Below are 19,683 nucleotides of genomic sequence, written 5' to 3' on the forward strand. Positions count from 1 at the left end.
GAGATTTCGGCCGGTGGAGTGTTCGGCGATGCAGAACAACGACTAGAGAAGTAGCGATTCCGGTGCAAATCAGAGACTGGCACAGCGGCGACAGATCCGGTGTTGGCGACAGCGGCTTGTGCACGCCGGCGATTGACAGGAAAGTGGGCAATATGGGCTGTGGATGAACTTTGGCAGTGCTCGAATGGGGGCGAGACGGCGACGGTGAGTTGTGGAGAGGACTCAGCTGCCATGGGGTGCTTCGTGGCGTGATGGCATCGGTGAGCTTGCCTTCGGATGATGCAAATTAAGGGAATTTTAGTCCTTTCATCCGTCCAAGGGTAGTATGGTCTTTTAAAATAAGTCAACTATTTTTAACGGTCAACATTCACCGGAACTTGGCTGAATGAGATGATTTGCAACTTTTTTGCATGGTTCAGAGGGTTTCTTGCATTTTTGGAAGTTTAGGAAATTAGTTGCAAGTTTTTCCATAATTCAAGGATTTTTTTTGCACTTAACCCATATATATTGTATATATATTGTAATACAATATATATAAGCAGGTCAATTTATAATATATATAAGCAGGTCAAGACTTGACCATAGTGGTGGTCCAAAATCAATAACTCTCAACCTGCAAATTGAAAGAAAAAATAAATAATAATAAAATGTTTGGGGATTAGGTACTCCAAATATGTGTAAGAATGGTAAAGAGTTGAGGTGGCGTGACTGTTGACCAAAGTTCCATGTGCTCAGTATAATCATTTATGTTCTAATTCATCTTCCCTCTTGGGGGGAATATCACAGATACAGCGGCCATTACCAAACATGACAGAGAGGCTAGCCTGGAATTGTCTCGGGGTCATTAACACAATAACACTAGTTGTGAACTTTCAGAAAAACAGTTTCCAAATTAGTCAAGAGATATTTATGGTGTTCAATTAAGACACGAGATATTTATGGTGTTTTGTTGGCAAAATTCTGGTAGCATATGTAATGCATGCATTTGACTCAAAAATGTTTTCAGAGTTTTATATTTTTGGTTGTGTGTTAATGGAGTAAGAATTCACAGTGGCACCGAGTCATCACATGTGGACAGCGTAGACAATGTTTACCAACTCGTGAGTCTTGTATATTGGCAAGGAAGTTCCAAATATGGTTGAGGATTTTTAGAGGTTTGGACTTTCGAGTATTTGTTAGTTTGTCCTATATATTAATTATTATTTTCATTTTTTTCTTTTCATGATTGAAATATTCATTTTATTCTCTTTCTATACATATTCAAATATATATTAAATACTCTTGAATTATTTTTTATTTTTTTTTTAAGTAAACATTCAAATCCTAAAGTTTGCCATATTAATTTTGTTTTTTTGTCACAGCGTTGAGATCTTCTCCTTTAAATCACTATTTTCCCGGTAACATTCCACCGGTATCTCGTGTCAATTGGGAAAGGTCCACTCTTCGAGTGGCTGAATCCAATCTCGGTGTGTGTTGGTGCGTTCTGATTGACAACGATTCTATATTCTTCAATATCAGTTTTCTCATCATAAAAGCTCAGTTTTAACCATTTCTTTGATAATCAAATTCAGACTTTTAATTTATTTTTTTCTCTGCCATATCATTACGTATTTAGTTTCTTCCAATATCCCAATCATTTAATTACAATAGTATATTAAATACATCCTTAAAATAAAGAACATTATATAAAATGTTATGTCAAAATTAAGCAAATATTTTGTTAATATACTATCTATACTAGATAAGGTGTGATTGCCTTTTATGATCATCCTATTTGCATGAATTTTGAACGAACCTAGATGTGGCTCAATCACTTGCCATTTGCATGAATTGTGAACTATCAGTGGCTCCAGTCGATGAGATTTTGACGTGTCATTAATGAGATATCCAAAATAAAAAATAAAAAACCCGTTTGAAAAAGAAGAAAAAAAAAGAAAAAAAAGGTAATTACACGTGTCAATTCTAATTTAATAGCTAATCTAGCATCTCTCACCTTCATCAAATGCGGCGAAGCATGCTGAAATCTAGGACCAACCATAGTGACCATCCAGCTACGTTCTAATTTTTGTGGAAACAAAGACTTAGTTCTTCGAGAGAACTATTGACAACTTCGGCTAATAGCCTTGAAAATTCATAGTATTTCCCGAACATAATTCACCCTATTGGCCAACTTGGTCTATCCAAGAGCCCATTTATCATTTGGGTTGGGTCAGATTCAACTTTGGATTCACTGGAAAAAACTTTTGTGTAGCACACATTTTAAGGAACATTGATCCTTGCAAATAGGTCCAATAATATGGGCTTATATAATTGGAAGGCACGTATATTGGGCTGGACCTACCAAGATTTCGTTTATCTCTTAAACGTCCTTTGTTATACCTGTAAAGAGGTCCTTTATACCGGTTGTTGGGTCTTCTTGGAGGATGCCGTCTCTCTAGCCTTGTGGCTATTCTTAGCTATTGTTAAAGAATTTTGGTGGCTGGGAGAGTGGCTGAGGGACAAAACAACATCAACATTATCGATTTTAGGCCCAATTATATATATATATATATATATATTAGGGGTGAACAAATAATTCCTGAATCTACAAATCTAATTCGATTCGTGGGAAAACATATTATATATATTAGGAGTAAACAAATAATTAGTGAATCTACGAATTCGATTTGATCCGTGGGAAAACATAGTACATTAGAGACAAACGTTTTTTGTTACAGAAAAACAAAAACATATTACTATACATGTTTGTTGTTTTTGTTTTGTCTTTTTAGGACTGACAACAGAAAAAAGAAAACGTTTCCGTTACTAAACGCAATCCTCTATTAGATATGGGCATGCCTTAACTATTTAAAGGGTAATACTGTTATTTTTAAAAAATTGGTTGATTTTCCATTATTGCGTGAACGGAACAGTAATGATTTGTGGGATTTTGCAAATATATATATATATATATATATATATATAATAATTCAAAAGTATAATAACTGTAACAAAAAAATAGCTCAGATGTTTTTGTGAGAGAAAATAGTACAGGTCTTTTTTTTTTTTTTACACTTTACTTGTGTATAAGTTGCACCAATACCGGTCTGTCTAACAAGCTAACTTTATAGCATATGTAAGTATCGAGTTAAAATTCACCTGACCATGATTAGTTTTACATTAAATTTTGCCACCAAGAGGGATTCAATTGGAAAATGGGAAATATAAAGATGGCAACTGTCAAATGAATTGGAGAGTATTTTTAATAAGAATTCAAATATTGCTGAATCACTTGATTTAATTCATTGACAAAATTTAATTTGATTGGTGTAATGTCACTATAATACAATATATAAGACGGTCAATTTATTTCCAAAATCAAGACTCGGAACCCGGACTGTGACAATAGTGGACCTAGTGGTAGTCCAAAAACAATAAAACTGAACGTGCCAATTGAAAATAAAAAAATAAAAAAAAATGTTTTCGTATTAGGTGCTACTCCAAATATGTGTATGGTGAAGACTCGAGGTGCCAAAGCCCCATGTTCTCAATATGATCACGTACATGTACCTTGTAGTTCATCTTTCTCAGCATGACAGGGGCTACCCTGGAGTTGCCTTGGGGTCATTAAAGTCTCCAGAACTTTAAAAAACTGTTTCTAATTAAGTGACACAGACATTTACATGTTTTGTTGGCAAAATGATGATAAGACATGGGAGATTAAGGTTTTGTTTATTTCTACGTGAAATATTTTTTTTCAAATAAAATATTTTTAAATTTTTTATTTTTTTGGTATTTGACAAAGGTCTAGGTCGAAGTTGAGGTCGAGTCTATCAGGCCGGACATGTAAAATAACTTTTCAAAAATTGATGGATAAGTTATTTTTTGTTAAATTTTAATATTTTTTTTTCTTTATAAATATTTTACGACAACCAAATACCAAAAAAATAAAAACGTATTTCTGATAAACTAGGCCTAAGTTCTCAATTCTTTGTAGTTTGGTAGACAGTGTTTATCAACACAAATATGAGGTGAATGTTAGGGTTGGAGGACGTTTTAGAAAATTTGACTTTTTAGGATACATTATTCTCCAAATCCATCCAAACCCTTCTATATAGTCTAAAAATCGAAGAATAGGTATATGTTCCTATTCGTAGCCCCATTTAAAACAACTCCAAAGGGTGAGGGGTTTGTATTTTACAACGAATTGAGCCAAATTCAAATCATAATTTTTTCTCAGAATACACATTAAATACCCTCTTATTATTATTTTTTTGTTTGAATTTTAAGCTCGCTCCCTAAAATCGTGGAGTATTCTAAGCTTCCACTTTGGTCAAGCAAACATTGCAACCATGTTTTCTAAAATTTTTATTCAAGCAAACATTGCACCAATCTATCATAGGGGGGCAAGAAATTTGTCAGCTTTCTTCTTGCGCAGTAATGGAGAGTCAAATTTAAAATTCTTATGAACGGGTTGTCTTCACCATTTTGTTGCTAAGACGAGCAATATCAATTATATTAATTGACCAGGTCATGCTAAAAGGAAAGACAAATTAGGAGTTTTGTATGACAGTTGATTGCTTCAAAATTAGATCCAAAGTGTGTTGCATCATTATTAGACTTTCAGGTTCACGTCATTTATTGTTCCACTCATCTATGTCGTGCTTGAAAGAAAAAAAATGCAAAGTCAAGTAACTTGTCATAACATGAACTGTATATGAATGTTAACTTAGATCTACTGGCACTTACCCAAAAAAATATATATATACATAAATTTAGATTTACTGGTACAATTTGACAATTTGCCTCACTAATTTATTTTCTTAGCGCATGTTATCATATCCTTTTCCTCTCTCTTTTGATATCTTGATGTATCTTTATATGCTTGGTCCTTTAACATCATCTCTCAACAAGACATTTGAATTCTCTCAAGTGTTGTCATTCTCTTTTTATTTCAACAGTCTATGAAATTAACTTTATTGAATCAGATTCTAACACTGAAAAATATGTTTAAATAACATCAAACTTCAAACTTCAAAGGTGGAATGTTTGGATCAAAAAATATGTTGAAAAATATGTTGAATCAAATGTGCTCTTTACCAAATTTCAAATTGTTTTAGTCAAATTGAAAATTCTCAAGAGATTTTTTCTCAATACGGTGTATTTAGTATCTTCCAATATCCCAATCATTTGATTAGAATGGTATATCAAATTCATTTTTTAAAATAAAAACACAATACTATAAAATATTATATCAAAATTAAACAAAATCTTTTCTTTAATATAGTATCTACGCATATAAGCGTTGTGATTGCCTTCTAGAATGCTTATTGCATTCATACAAACTAATTATTTTATCAAATGAAATTTGCATGAAATTTGAACAACCTAGATATGGCAGCTCAGTTATTCAACTTATTTGCCATTTGCCATTTGCCATTTGCGTGTGAACTATAGTCGCTTTCTAAGGAACATTGATCCCCGCAAACAGGTCCAATAACATGGGGTTATATAATTGGAAGGCTCGTTATTTTGGGCTGTAGCTACCAAGATTTCGTTATCAATGCTAAAAAAGGTCTTTTTGTTACGCGAAGAGAGGTCCTTTTATATCTTGGTGAGACGAGATCTAAAGTTTGAATATTGAGTTAAAGGTTCTCTGTACCATCGTGATGATTATAATTGACATTAAATCATGCCACCAGTGAGCGTTCAATTGATAAATGGAGAAAATAAAGATTGCAACTGTCAAACCAATGGGCGAGAGTACTTTTAATAAAAATTCAAATATTGGTGAATAATTTAGCATAATTGAATGACAAAAAATAATTCGATGTGTGCACTGTTACTATGTATAATATATAAATGAATGTATATTTTATAAAATGGTTCGTAAGGGTAATTTAGTCAACTTAGGGTTTAAATTTGTCAAATGGACCTATTTGCATTAAATTGAAACTTTCTAGGTTTTTTGCTCGTATGGAGTGTGATTTCCAAAATCAGAACTGTGACAATAATAGTAGCGTTCCAACTACATCAAAAGTGTATTTGATTACATGGAATTGAAGTCTTTGATACAATTTGAAAAAAATTTAATTCAATTTTCTTAATTATTTTTTTTTGTCAATTCTACCCATTCAGCCAAACATAACAATAACAATAACAATAATAGGTTTCGGGATTAGATACTCCAAATATGTGTAAGAATGCTGAACACTTGAGGTGGCGTGACTATTGACGAAAGCTTCATGTGCCCAAGATGATCGTTGTAATTCAACTTCTCTCTAGGGTATATCATAGATACAGAGACTGGAATTCAAATCCAAAATTCAAATATGATATAGGATAGAGAAAAAAATAACAAAATACTTATAGAATTCAAATCCCAATATAATTCAATAATATTAACTTTTATTTTTTTAATAATTTGAAGTGAAACTCCCTCTCTTAAATAAGAATTGCCTAACTCATTAAATACTAACTATGATTTTTTGAATTTATTACTTTAAAAATCCAGTTTAACATGACCTACTTTCAGTTCTCATGAAATAAAGTTACTTACTACATTATTAATATCAGGTTTTTCTTCATGTAAGGTAAGCCTCTCCCAAAAGGCCTAAAGCGTATGCTTGACAAATGAGGGGTGTACAAAATCTTATAAAGAAAAATGAGAAAAATGAGATAGTGGAGTATTCTAAAATTTCATCTTTTACAAAATTCACCAATCTCTCCTGGTGGGGCAAGAAATTTGTCAGGTTTTTTCTTGCACAGTATCTTAGTATCTTCCAATATCGCAGTCATTTAATTAGAATGGTATATCAAATTCATTTTTTAAAATAAAAGCACAATACTATAAAATGTTATATCAAAATTAAACAATTTTTTTCTTTAATATAGTATCTACGCATAGAAGCGTTGTGATTGCCTTCTAGCATGCCTATTGCATTCATACAAACTAATTATTTTATGAAATGAAATTTGAACAACCTAGATAAGGCAGCTCAGTCATTTGCCATTTGCATGAATTGTGAACTATAGGTCGCTTTCTAAGGAACATTGATCCTCGCAAACAGGTCCAATAATATGGGCTTATATAATTGGAAGGCACGTATTTTGGCCTGTACTTATCAAGATTTCGTTACCAGTGAGCTAAAAAGGTCCTTTTGTTACATGAAGAGAGGTCCTTTTATATCTTGGAGAGACAGAGATCTAAAATTTGAATATTGAGTTAAAGGTTCTCCATGTCATCGTGATGATTATAATTGTTACGCATTAAATCTTGCAACCAGCGAGGATTCAATTCATAAATGGAGAAAATGAAGATTGTAACTGTCAAACCAATGGAGAGTACTTTTAATAAAAATTCAAATATTGGTGAATAATTTGACTTAATTGAATGACAAAAGTTAATTTGATGTGTGCACTGTCACTATGTATAATATATAAATGAATGTATATATAATAATATAATACTATATAAACAGGTCAATTTATTTCCAAAATTAAGACGGTGACAATAAAAGTGGTGGTCCAAATATATTAAGGGTGTGTTTAGTTGCATGAAATTGTAATCTTAGAATTGAAAAAAAATTCATTTAATTTTCTTATTATTTTTTTTTCTTTCAATTCTACCAATTAAACCAAACATAACATAACATTGAATAATAATAATAACAGGTTTGGGGATATTAGGTCCTCCAAATATGTGTAAGAATGTTGAAGACTTGAGGTGGCGTGACTATTGACCAAAGCTCCATGTGCTCAAGATGATCATGTACGTCGTAATTCATCTTCTCTCTAGGGAATATCACAGATACAGAGGCCATTACCAAACACGACAGATAGGCTAGCTGGAATTGTCTCGGGTCATTAACTAATTGTGAAGTTTAAAAAAAAAAAACAGTTTCCAGAGAGATTTATGCATTTTGTTGGCAAAATGCTGGTGGCATATGTAATGCATGCATTTAACTCAAAATATTTATGAGAGTTCTATAAATTTGCTTTGTGTAGGCTAGATTGAGAAGTGATAGTGCACGAGTCATCACATGTGGGCATAGGAGGTATGTTCGATTTGGAGCACATAATATCCCATCCAAAAACCACTTAACCATTAGTAATGGTTGCATTCCTAGCACATTCAAAACAAATTCTACAGCAAATTCAGTAATGAAATATGTATATATATTTGATCATGTTCATTTCTGTTGGATCTCTCATTTATTCTTTTTAAATAATATAAATCTGTAAATCTCCTAATATAAAACCATGAATTATTTTCTTTAAATCAAAATTTTCCTCTAGATAAACATTCAACAAATGTAACTCTCATAACGAAAATCGTGTTCTAGGATTGGGTAAACCATCAAATTCAAAATTTTGGGAGATTTTTCTTACCCATACATATTTAGTTTCTTCCGATATCCCAATCATGTGATTAGAATGGTATATAAATTCATGAAAATAAAAATACAATATTATAAAATATTATATTATAAATTCATGGTTTTTTATCCTAATATTTTCATTTCAAAATTAAGCAAACGTCTTCTCAATAGACTATCTACACGGAGATGAGGCATGATTGCTTCATGCTTATTGTATTTAGGCAAACTAATTATTTTATCAAAATATCATGCATTTCAGTCTTTAAAAGAGAGTACGTTTGATATGACGTTAAATATATTCACAAAAAGCAAAAAATTATAACAAAATAGATATATTTTTTTCCCCAAAAGCTCGTGCACACACCGACAATGTTGGCACTTGAACACTCAACTTTCTCTTTGAAAGGAGAAATCATACAATCTAATGCCCATTGCTGGTCTTTGTTTATTTGCTTAGCATAATAACAGCCTTGAAAATTCATATTTCCTAATACAATTCACCCTTATATCGACCACACCTAGGTCTACCCAAAAAGCCCATTTATCATTTGGATTGGGCCAGATTCAAATTTGGATGTGATAGAAAACTTTTTGAGAGATTGATCCTTGCAAATAGGTGCTTATACAATTGGAAGGCACTTATATTGGGCTTGACCTAAAGTTGTTGGTCTCATTAGCCTTTGTACAGAATTTTGGTAGGTGGGACATGGGAGTATAGCAGAGGACAAAGCGACGTAACATTATCGCCTTTAGGCCCAAACAAAAAAATATTTGATACTATTTTTAATTGAATTGAATTATCGAGTGACTTGTAAGTTTTGGATACTTTTGAATTATAATCATTTATTTATTCATAGATATAGACAAAACAATTCTGTTTGTGTATTATAGACTTTCTCGTAAGTCTCATGTTTTTATATATTGAAACAACCAAACAATTCAGTTTGTGTATCACAAAATATTTAAACCAAAGCTGCAGGTGAAGAAATTTCTTTGGTGATTACATTTTTTTTAAAATTTATTTGAAAAATCGTTAGCAAAAGTTCAAAAAAATGAAGTAAAATTTACCATTTTAGATGTTATGTAATATATGGATTTTTTCTCCAATTATTTCTATTTTGACATACAAAAACATTTAGATTTTCTATTAACTTGCTAAAGAATATTTAGTCTAAACTCTCAATGTATTTCTACGAATTTATATGATATAAACATTCGGCCAATCTCTTTCTAATTTCACAACACTTCAGTTTTTTAATGGAGTGGTAGAGGTTCAAAGTCAGAATTTTCAAAAGATTTATTTTAATTTTTTCCAATATCCTAATTAAATATTCATATAAATAAAAATAAGATATTATAAAATATTATATTAAAATATAAATACAATCACTTCAAAATTAAACAGGCCTCTTATAGGAAGCGTGATTACTCATGCCTATTATATTCACGCAAACTAATTATTTTATCAAAGTACCTTTTTGGATGAGCCATGGTGGTGACCCTTGACCTTGAGCTAGTCCTAATTTTTGTAGAAACAATAGATTCGATTCTTTTATAAAGATAGACCAAAAGACATCGCGAGAGAAGTTAGAGAACTATTGACCTTCAGCAATAGCTTTGGCTAGTCAGCAACTAATTGGTCGTGCCAAGTTGCAATGAGCAAATTAGGAATTTATTCAGCACAGACATGGCCGAGAAGAGAGATTTTCATCATGAGTACCAACAATCCTTTGTTGCACAGGCGGAGTCAGGATTTTTTTAATTAGCGGACTACAACTATATAATTTTTAAGAATAAATTGTAACATATATATATATATATATATATTAAAATTTAATTCTTAGTATATATATGTTGAGAAAAATATAATAAAAAAAAAAAATACGACAAAAATGATCCTAAATAATATAGATAGAAAATTGATATGAGAAAGAATAAGATATAGAGAAAATAAAACAATAAGGTACATGTAAAATGAGGAGTGATAAGTAAAAAAAAAAAAAATTTCTAGCAATTGTTTCAAATTTTTTTAAAAATAAAATTTGAGTACTTTGATTTTCACTTTGGGAAAGATACGTCATTATTACCTTGATGAAATATTAATTAAAAAAATTTGTACCATTTTAAATATACAAAATCTCACAAGCTTTAGTAAAAATGATTATTAGGAACAAAATAGAGAAATATAGAAGAACTGGTATATAATTTATTCTTTAACAAGTGAAAACTAAAATGGGCATTAGAGTCTGACCCAGTTGGAAGTGTATCGACAAGGACGTCGGGTTTCCTAGGGGGTGGACTATGATCACCTATGTGGGTGGATGCAAGAGAGGATAATAATGGGCGAGCGCAAGGCTACCACATTGAGCGATTTGTAGGTGCACAGTCTCACATCGACTAGGTAAGAGAAAAGTAGAGTGTTTATATGTAATAGTACTATCTTCAATTGGTATAAACCATTTTGAGATAAAATTCAAGAGCAAAACTGTACTGCTCAATGTTATTGACAAATGTTTGACGCTTTGAGCATTGCAATATTGTTTTACCCTTAAAATATATATATATATAGTCAAAGTCTTCAAGCGTGGCCTCGTCACAGTAAAAGATTTTGGGCTGCTATTGTGAAACATGGTCGAATACTTTATAGCAAACTAGATTCAAAAAGAAAGCTAGAAACTCATTTAGAGGCTTATTTGGAATTTTTTTTTTTTTTTTTTTTTTTTTTTGGTGTTCCAAAGATACACACTTACAATATTTGCCCAATCAATACTTGAATACTCAACTTCTACTTTGAAGAGAAGAGATTGTACCATCTAATGCCCCATTGATGGTCTATGTTTATTTGCTTAGCATAATAGCCTTGAAAATTCATAGTATTTCCGAATATAATTCACCCTAACAAGGTCTATCCAAGAAGTCCATTTATCATTTGGGTTGGGCCAGCTTCAAATTTGGATTTTCTAAGAATGTATAACTCACTTTTTGAGAAATTGACCATTGTAAATAGGTCCAATAATATGGGCTTATATAATTGGAAGGCATATAAACTGGGCTGGACCTAACAAGATTTTGTTACATTGAAGATAAAGGTCCTTTGTTACCTGTAAAGAGGTCCTCGATACCTGGTGAGAGGAAAGCTGCTGGTCTTTGGCGGTTTTATTTTTTGTTGAGTATTGTAGTAGTGAGCAGTAGAAAATATATTTTGTAAAAAAAAAATTTTATTTTGTACAGTAAGACGAAATATTAATTTGATATTTTTACATGTTTCAAAAGTTGCAACACTTTTTTATTAAACATGTTTTTATATTTTTTGATTTTAAAATTTTTATAACCCTTAGACTTAATACTTCATGAGGTCCAAATTCTCACTCGTTAGCAACTCCAGCGTTCTGTTAAAATAATGTTTTGTATCAAATATACACTCTCACCTATGATGTGTAAATTTTATTATTTATTTATTTATTTATTATCTCTAGTAGTATGTTAAGATACACTGCTACATCATATTAGTGTAAAATTGTTTTGTATTTTACATAACCTTTTTATACCGCTACATCAGTATATTTCCTTTCTACTCCCTTTTTCTCATTTCATTAACAAATCAACCTAACATGACAATGGTTGGATGTTATTGGTGGATATATTTTTACACAAAGGGTATAAAACCTAAAGTTAAAAAAAAAAATTCAAATTCAAATTTTTTGTGTACATTTATTATGACACATCAAATTTACAAATATATATATATATATATATATATATATATATATATGCTCTAAGCCAACCCCATGTGTTAAAGTTACCAAATTTGTTTTTAATTATTATTTTAAAAACTCTAAAAAAAAAATCACTTATTTTGTTTTACGTTAAAATAAAAATACGAATCCCCAGGTCATTTATAATTTTCTATTATAATCATTCTTCCATGAACGATGTCGGTGCAATTAAAAACTCAAAAATAAAATTAAAAAGGACGCAAAAGATTGAGAGGATCAAGTAAAAAAAAAAAAAAAACATGTAAATTTTTTTTCAACAAATTCACACACACAGATCCCCACGTGACAAATTAAGAAAAGTAGATCAAAAGTGATAAAATACTTTACTATGTGGGAAGCCCACAGTTGGTTAGGATCCTATGATGATTCGGTTGGTCTAAGTTACCGAATAATTTATTTGTATTTATTATTTTTAAAAAAAATATATAATTAAAAAAATTCAAAGGTTAAAATTTCAAATTCTTGTGATTGTATTTTTTTATTTTTTATTTTGCTCATAAAAATTTTAAAAAAATAAAAAATACCTAGCCTATGAATACACTGGTAGCATCATATCATTCTAAACCCTCTCTCGTTACTCTTTAACTAAAATCACAAAATTCTGGCAACCCATAACATCTACTATTACACTTTATATATATATGTATATATATATTCTTCATTTGGCCTACCTTACTGCAATTGAACATATTTAATAGCATTTATATACTTCCAAATCCAGCTAATGATGTGGGGTTTTACTCTTCGTTCTTAAACAACACAGCCTATGATTCACATACATGGAGGTGACGAGAGAGATGCGTGGAGTTCTATTTCCTAGGTCTTCATATGTAAAAATATAGTCCTCAAATCTATTTAATTGCATTTTAGCCTCAAAAAAAAAAAAAAAAAAAAACAAAAGAGAAAAAAAAAGAAAAAGAAAAAAATAATTTACAAATTACCAGTGGATCCAAAATAAAAAAGAAATCAAATTCTACAAGCGCTAATACACCTTTTCACATTATACTACCTATTTACACTGTTCCTCTCTATTCGGTTACCAGACCAAGCCTACAAATCTCTGTCCCCGGTGGTGCGTCCCACTTCGCCGTCCGCCTCCTCATCTCATCAAAATCAGCAACACACTCCCTCAACTTCAACCCCGAAACTTCCTTCCTCGCCGCAGCGAGTCCCTTTCCGGCCACTCTATCAAACACCTTCGTCCAACTCATTTCCCACTCTCCGCGAGCGTCACATAGCTCTAGGGTTCCATTGTCCCAATGAGTCCAGCTCCACCCTCTGTCCAGCCCGGGCATTACCCCCGCCACACACGACCCGGTACACGCTGCCGTGCACGGCCTGCACTTGGCCCCACTTAGTGGGCCCGGGCTCGACATTGCCGCCACAGGCACTCCGTACCTGGCCGGTGGAAAATCGTATCTCCGGTCCGTCACCACGCAGAAGGGGAGGCGTTTGGTGGCGTAGGGCACGTTCATGGTGGTGAGTTGGGCCTTGAACGCGGCCTCCGAGTTGAGTTGCTGAAACCCGGCCGAGTCAAGTTGTGGGACGAGTGAGAGGCGCGATAGCGCCACAGTGGAGGTGTTCAGGTCACCTATCCCGAACCGGTCGTTGAGCCCGCCGTAGGACGATCCGGGTGGGACCACGTACATACCCGGCACGAAGCTTTCGGGACCAAGCGGATCGGACCAGTACCCGTCAACTCTGGTCCGGACTATCCAGTCGTATGTGAAGTTGTTTCGTTCCTGATATTCTCTGATCATCGTCAAACATCCCTCCACCAAGTTGAAATATTGCAGAAGACCCTGCAACCATATGAACACAAATAGGAAAATGACATTAATACCCTCAACTTTAGTGATAAATCTTGGGCCCAAAATCACGCAATATTACCTTACGTGTAGCACAAGTGTGTGTATATTGCGTGTATAGATATAGAGAGAGAAAAACTGAGAGAGAGAGAGATAGACTTGATGTATGCAACTAACCGATTACCAAACGAAAAACACATATTACCAAATTATATATATAATTTACCTGTAAGCCATTAGGTGAGTTCTGGGCAGAGAGGACTCTGAGTTGTGACTCGGTTTCTGGAATGGGTTTGGGCTGGAAGATCCGGATGGAAGCGATTCTCGGGGCGGTTTTGAGGAGCGAGAGCTTGAAGGCGTTCGGATCCAATGGGCTGTGCAGAAAAAGATCGGAATTCGGGTAGCGTTCCAGAATGTTGTGGACTATCGACGGCCCAGTGAGTTCGAACCGCCTTGCTCCGCCCACCAAACACACAGCGATTCTTGACCGAGTCAACTCAGTTTCATTGGCATGACGGTTTTGAGTTTGATTCACAGAAGGATTAAAGTTGGGAAAGAATGATTCGTTTTGCGTGTTGGAATGGTGGTTGTGAAAGAACGATCTGAAAGGGGTAAAAGAGGAGGAGAAGAGGGGTTGGAAGGAGGCGGTGGTTGTGGTGAGCGAGTTTAGAGAGAGAAAGAGGAGGAGAGAGAGAGGAGGGAGGATGAGAAGGATGATACGCCAGTCCAGATCCGTTACCCATCTAGTGAACTGCACGACTATCTTTGAATTAGGTCTTTGAAGCGTCATGATCTCTTCCTCTTCTTTGTGATCCCGTTGTGTTATTGCAGAAACCCTAATGCATGTGCAGGACTCTCCTTCATGGCCCATCCTGAATTTCAATATTATGACTGCATTTATATGTGTGTGTATGTATATGTATATGTATACGTATACGTATATGTGTGTGTATATATGGGGCCTCCGAAGAAAAATTGTTTGAATGCCTTGATTGTGTGTGGCTTACCAACCAAACTTGATCTCAACTAAATTTGGTATGCTTTGGTAATGCCGTAATGGGATTGTGTGTGTGTGTGTATGTATGCAGGGTTTTAATGGTGTTAGGAAAAGAGAAGGAATTTATTTGGGAATTAGGAGTGAATAATGGCTAATTATTAGTATTAATTTTTGTGGGAAAAGAGTGATTGGTGAGTTTAAAAACCGTTTGGGTTTGTGCTTGATATGATTCTTTATTTGCCACGTAGATCACATGGAAAGCTTGTTGCACAAAACTTGAATATTGTTACTGCGTACCAGCTTTTTTTCTTTTTAAGAAGTTGCTGTGTAACTCAGAACAACTTCTAGACAACAAAACTTCAAATATTGTTATTGTGTACCAACTCAAACAACTTTTACGCCAAAGGGTCATGTCATGGGTTTATACAGTAATTTTATAGTAGTACAATCAATATAAATATAAAATTAAAATAACAATATATATATACATGCACGAGTGAATGTGCTCTACTATTGACATGGTATGGGAAAGATTATTATTATTTTTTTTATGACCTAAAACTTGAGTGGCGGTTATGTATATACAATAAGAATTCTTATAAATTTAACAAAAATATAGATATATAATAATAATACTAATAATAATTTAGTAGGGAGTAAAGATAATTAAATATTTTTGACGTGCATCGCGTTGTGCATCTACTCATACGAACCGTAAGTGTTATATACATGGATGGATCCAACAAGGTTTTGGAGGGGTGCAAAAGTGAATTTAACTTTTTTTTTTTTTTTTTTTTTTCAGGGGGTGCAAGGTGAAAATTTTATAGTATATAATTAAAAATTAGTGATAATAATAAATTCAGTAGGGAGCAATTGTCCCCGCTGACTATGAAGTGGCTCCGTTGTTAATATTGTAAGTACGGTTTAGATGTATTCAATACACAATGCGTCGAAGACACCCTATACTCGAATGATGCCCCACTGCACCCATAGTGGGTCTGTGCCTTGTGTGAGTGCTGACACCACATATATATATATATATATATATATATATATATATATATATATATTTGCCACGTGCATTACATTGAAAGGTGCTTGCATAAAACTTCAGTATTGTGAGTCTGTGACTATGTACCCAACTCGAAGAACATTTAGGACAAGCCTTGCATGCATCTAGACATTTAATGAAGGTGCAAATTCTCCCAATATAATTTGAAATTTTCAAGAATAACATGACCATATATATATATATATATATATATATATATATATATATATATATATATCACTATTTTGACAGCCTATGAAAAGTATATGTCATTATTTTGATGGCCCAGAAGATAATAAGGTCCAAGTCACATGGTCATGTTATTCTTGAAAATTTCAAATTATATTGGGAGAATTTGCACCTTCATTAAATGTCTAGATGCATGCAAGGCTTGGCCTAAATGTTCTTCGAGTTGGGTATATATATATATATATATATATATATATATATCACTATTTTGACAGCCTATGAAAAGTATATGTCATTATTTTGATGGCCCAGAAGATAGTAAGGTCCAAGTCACATGGTCATGTTATTCTTGAAAATTTCAAATTATATTGGGAGAATTTGCACCTTCATTAAATGTCTAGATGCATGCAAGGCTTGGCCTAAATGTTCTTCGAGTTGGGTATATATATATATATATGTATGCACACATTTCATAGGTCATCAAAATACTGATATATACATGACTTGGACCTTACTTTCTTCTGGGCCGTGAAAATATTGACAAATACATTTCATAGGCCGTCAAAATAGTGATATATATATATATATATATATATACACACATTTCATAGGCCATCAAAATAGTGATATATACATTTCATATCAGTGGCGTATAAAACTTTGTGTCAACATCTCATTTATAGATGCTTAGAATAATTCCTGAAATCATATGAGATCGAAATCAAAACCAAATCAATTGAATTTTAAACCAAACATATCATCAATGCATACTTTTCTTTGATTCAACATCTTATCCCTATATGCGCTTAGGATATAATTCCTCAAATTACATGAGATTCAAATGAAAATCAAATTAATTGAATTTTAAACCAAATATCTAATCAGTGCATATTTTTCTTTTATTTAACATCGTCTTCTAGATGCAAAAGTAAGTAAATTTCAAGAATGCCAAACTAATTGAATTTTACACTAAAGCCACAAGTGTTGAAAGTCAATATCTAGAATATTCAACTTACCCAAAAAAAAAATATCTAGAATATTCAATGCAAGATTTTCATGTATTTGACATTAAGAATGATAGTCACTTTGGGCTGCTTGTATTTATGTTCTCCTTTGTTTACCTTCAATTACCGATATATATATATATATATATATATATATATATATATATATATATATATATTAAGAATGATAAATTTGACTAAGATTGAAGAATAAGATATTTGAAAAAAATCGCTTATTTTTAGAGTCCAATGGTGTTCATGAAAAAAAAGGCATCAATCTTCTAGTAAGACAACATCCATGAAACTATTATTTGATTACCACTATATGATCTTTATAGAATTAGTTTTGTTCTTAAGTTGTAATTAAAATTTGTGCTAATATTATCCTAACACCTAACCAAGAAAAAATATATTTCCGTACCAAAAAAAATATTATACTAACATTGTTGCTGCAAATTGAGTAAATTCAGAAATTTAGATTACTAATGTCAGTTGAGTTAGATATATATTTTTTTATTTCTTATTTTTATTAATGTTAACAACTCACAAGAATTTCAAATGAATTAATTAAACAACATAACTTTTGAGTAGTAATAGAAGTAATAAAACTTATGTATAATTTAAATTTTATAATGTTTTAAATTTGTATTTGTTATAAAAAAAATAAAAATAAAAAATATTCCTCTAGGCCGTTTCCTCAATGGCATGTATTTATTTATTTATTTTCCATTAGAAAGAAATTCTCACACACACCCCAATCGTGAACTTTCTGTTTTTGGATATGATTATTAGTATCAAAATTCCCTACTCCCTTCATTCCAATTTAATTATTTATTTCCTTCATTCCAATTTAATTATTTCTTTTTCCATTTGTGGTTGTTCCAAATTAATTATTTCTTTTCCATCTGTGGTTGTTCCAAATTAATTATTATTCAATTTGAAAAGTTAAAAAAAGAATATTGCTTCTTCTCAAAGACATTGTTTAATTTTTGGAACCTTGCCAACTTAATAATATATATAATTATATTTAGATGTGTAACATAATATTTAAACCCTAATACTAGGTTCGGTAGGAAAGAAAGAATGGGTGGAAGAAAAATAGGAAGGAATGAACAAATTCCCTTCGTTCGGTAGAGATGATATAAGGAAAGAAATGATAATAGGAAGGATGGTCATTCTTCCTCCTTCACAAATTTTCATCCGCTCCAAATATGGGCGAAAGATAGAAGAGAAACAAGTGAACCTATTATAGAAAATTTTAAATTACTACATCACCATTCATAAATATTTAATAAATCCTATAAATAAAGTAAGAGACAGGTTTAATGGTAAAAATAACTTAAAAAATTATATTTCCTATTATCCTACCAATCAAATTAAAGTATCAGTTTTTTTAATTCTCTTCCATCCAACCAAACAAAAAAAGGGAAACGTTTAATCTCTACTTAGAAAATTTTGAATGGAAACAAGGGAATACTTTGGTTCTCACCGGTTAGAATGTACACTATATGACTTGTGATATGGACCAATAACATATAGACATATTCTTTTTAATTACCAAATCATAATTACTTACCAAATCATAAATGGTAAATTAATTACCTGATTTGATAATTAAAATAAGACATATTCAACATCAGCGGTCAAAATGATGTACATCCTAACGTCTAAATTTATTCACACAATAATTATTAATTTTCCAATTAAGATAGAGATAATACAATAATTATTAATCTTCCAATTAAGATAGAGATAGTGACAATTATCATGAAATCTAACTAATAATATTTACTCTCTCTTTCTTATTTATTTAGTGTATTTATTTGGAGGTAAGCATGAGTAGACATCATGAAACATACTCGAAAATAGATGGTAAAAGTTGACATTTGTATCATCATCATTAAAGCGTGGGATTTGGGTTGTTCTAACTTCCACAAAGTTTGATTTAGAGGTGCGTAAACAATGCATTATAATATGAACAATGTGATCCCATGCCATGATTTTTCACACACAAAATGTGTCAACTTATAGGAGATGTCATGAATCGTGAAAGCTGTAATGAAATGTATCTCATAATAGCTTTATTATTTCTCTTTTTTTAATTTTGTTTTCTTTATTTATTTGTAGACTAAACATGTGTACGTATATTTTAAACATATGAGCACCGACCCATATATATATATATATATATATATATATATATATTAAAAAAAGAAAAGAAAAAAGGTGACACTCTGTATCATCATTATTAAGGGTGGGATTTGGGTGTGTCTAATTTGAGCATTAATCCAAGTTCCCGTCAGTAAATTTTACGGTGTAAGGTGTTTGAGATTATAAAATTACAATTGAGTAAGAATTTTAGTGTGAAATTATTATGTTTTTAGGACATCATCTAATGGTCTAATTGGTAGAACTCCTCACTTCTCAAACAGATGACCCGGCTTCTCAAACAGATGACCCGGATTTGAGTCGCCCTCCTCCTAATTTTTCGGATTTAG

The 19,683-nt window shown here is 32.0% G+C and overlaps 1 protein-coding gene across 1 annotated transcript; it reads right to left on the minus strand.

Annotated features, from left to right (window-relative positions):
• Positions 1-12,959: 12,959 nt before the first annotated feature.
• LOC132279348 (uncharacterized) lies at positions 12,960-15,088 on the minus strand. The gene is made up of 2 exons (XM_059781309.1): positions 14,171-15,088; positions 12,960-13,938 (listed from the first exon to the last, which is right to left on the minus strand). Exons 1-2 carry the CDS (start codon positions 14,813-14,815, stop codon positions 13,165-13,167), a joined length of 1,419 nt encoding a protein of 472 aa, XP_059637292.1. The 5' UTR covers positions 14,816-15,088; the 3' UTR covers positions 12,960-13,164.
• Between the last annotated feature and the right edge of the window lie 4,595 nt (positions 15,089-19,683).

This window comes from Cornus florida, unplaced genomic scaffold, assembly GCF_030987335.1.
Source record: "Cornus florida cultivar Cherokee Brave unplaced genomic scaffold, ASM3098733v1 CherokeeBrave_3.0.0_Hap2_Chr10, whole genome shotgun sequence".
In the NCBI taxonomy this organism is placed as follows: domain Eukaryota; kingdom Viridiplantae; phylum Streptophyta; class Magnoliopsida; order Cornales; family Cornaceae; genus Cornus; species Cornus florida.

Coding starts and splice junctions, on each gene's coding strand:
- LOC132279348 (XM_059781309.1), bottom strand. CDS start 14,815: ATGGGCCATGAAGGAGAGTCCTGCACATGCATTAGGGTTTCTGCAATA. Junction 13,939..14,170: donor ACTCACCTAATGGCTTACAG/GTAAATTATATA, acceptor ATATGGTTGCAG/GGTCTTCTGCAATATTTCAA.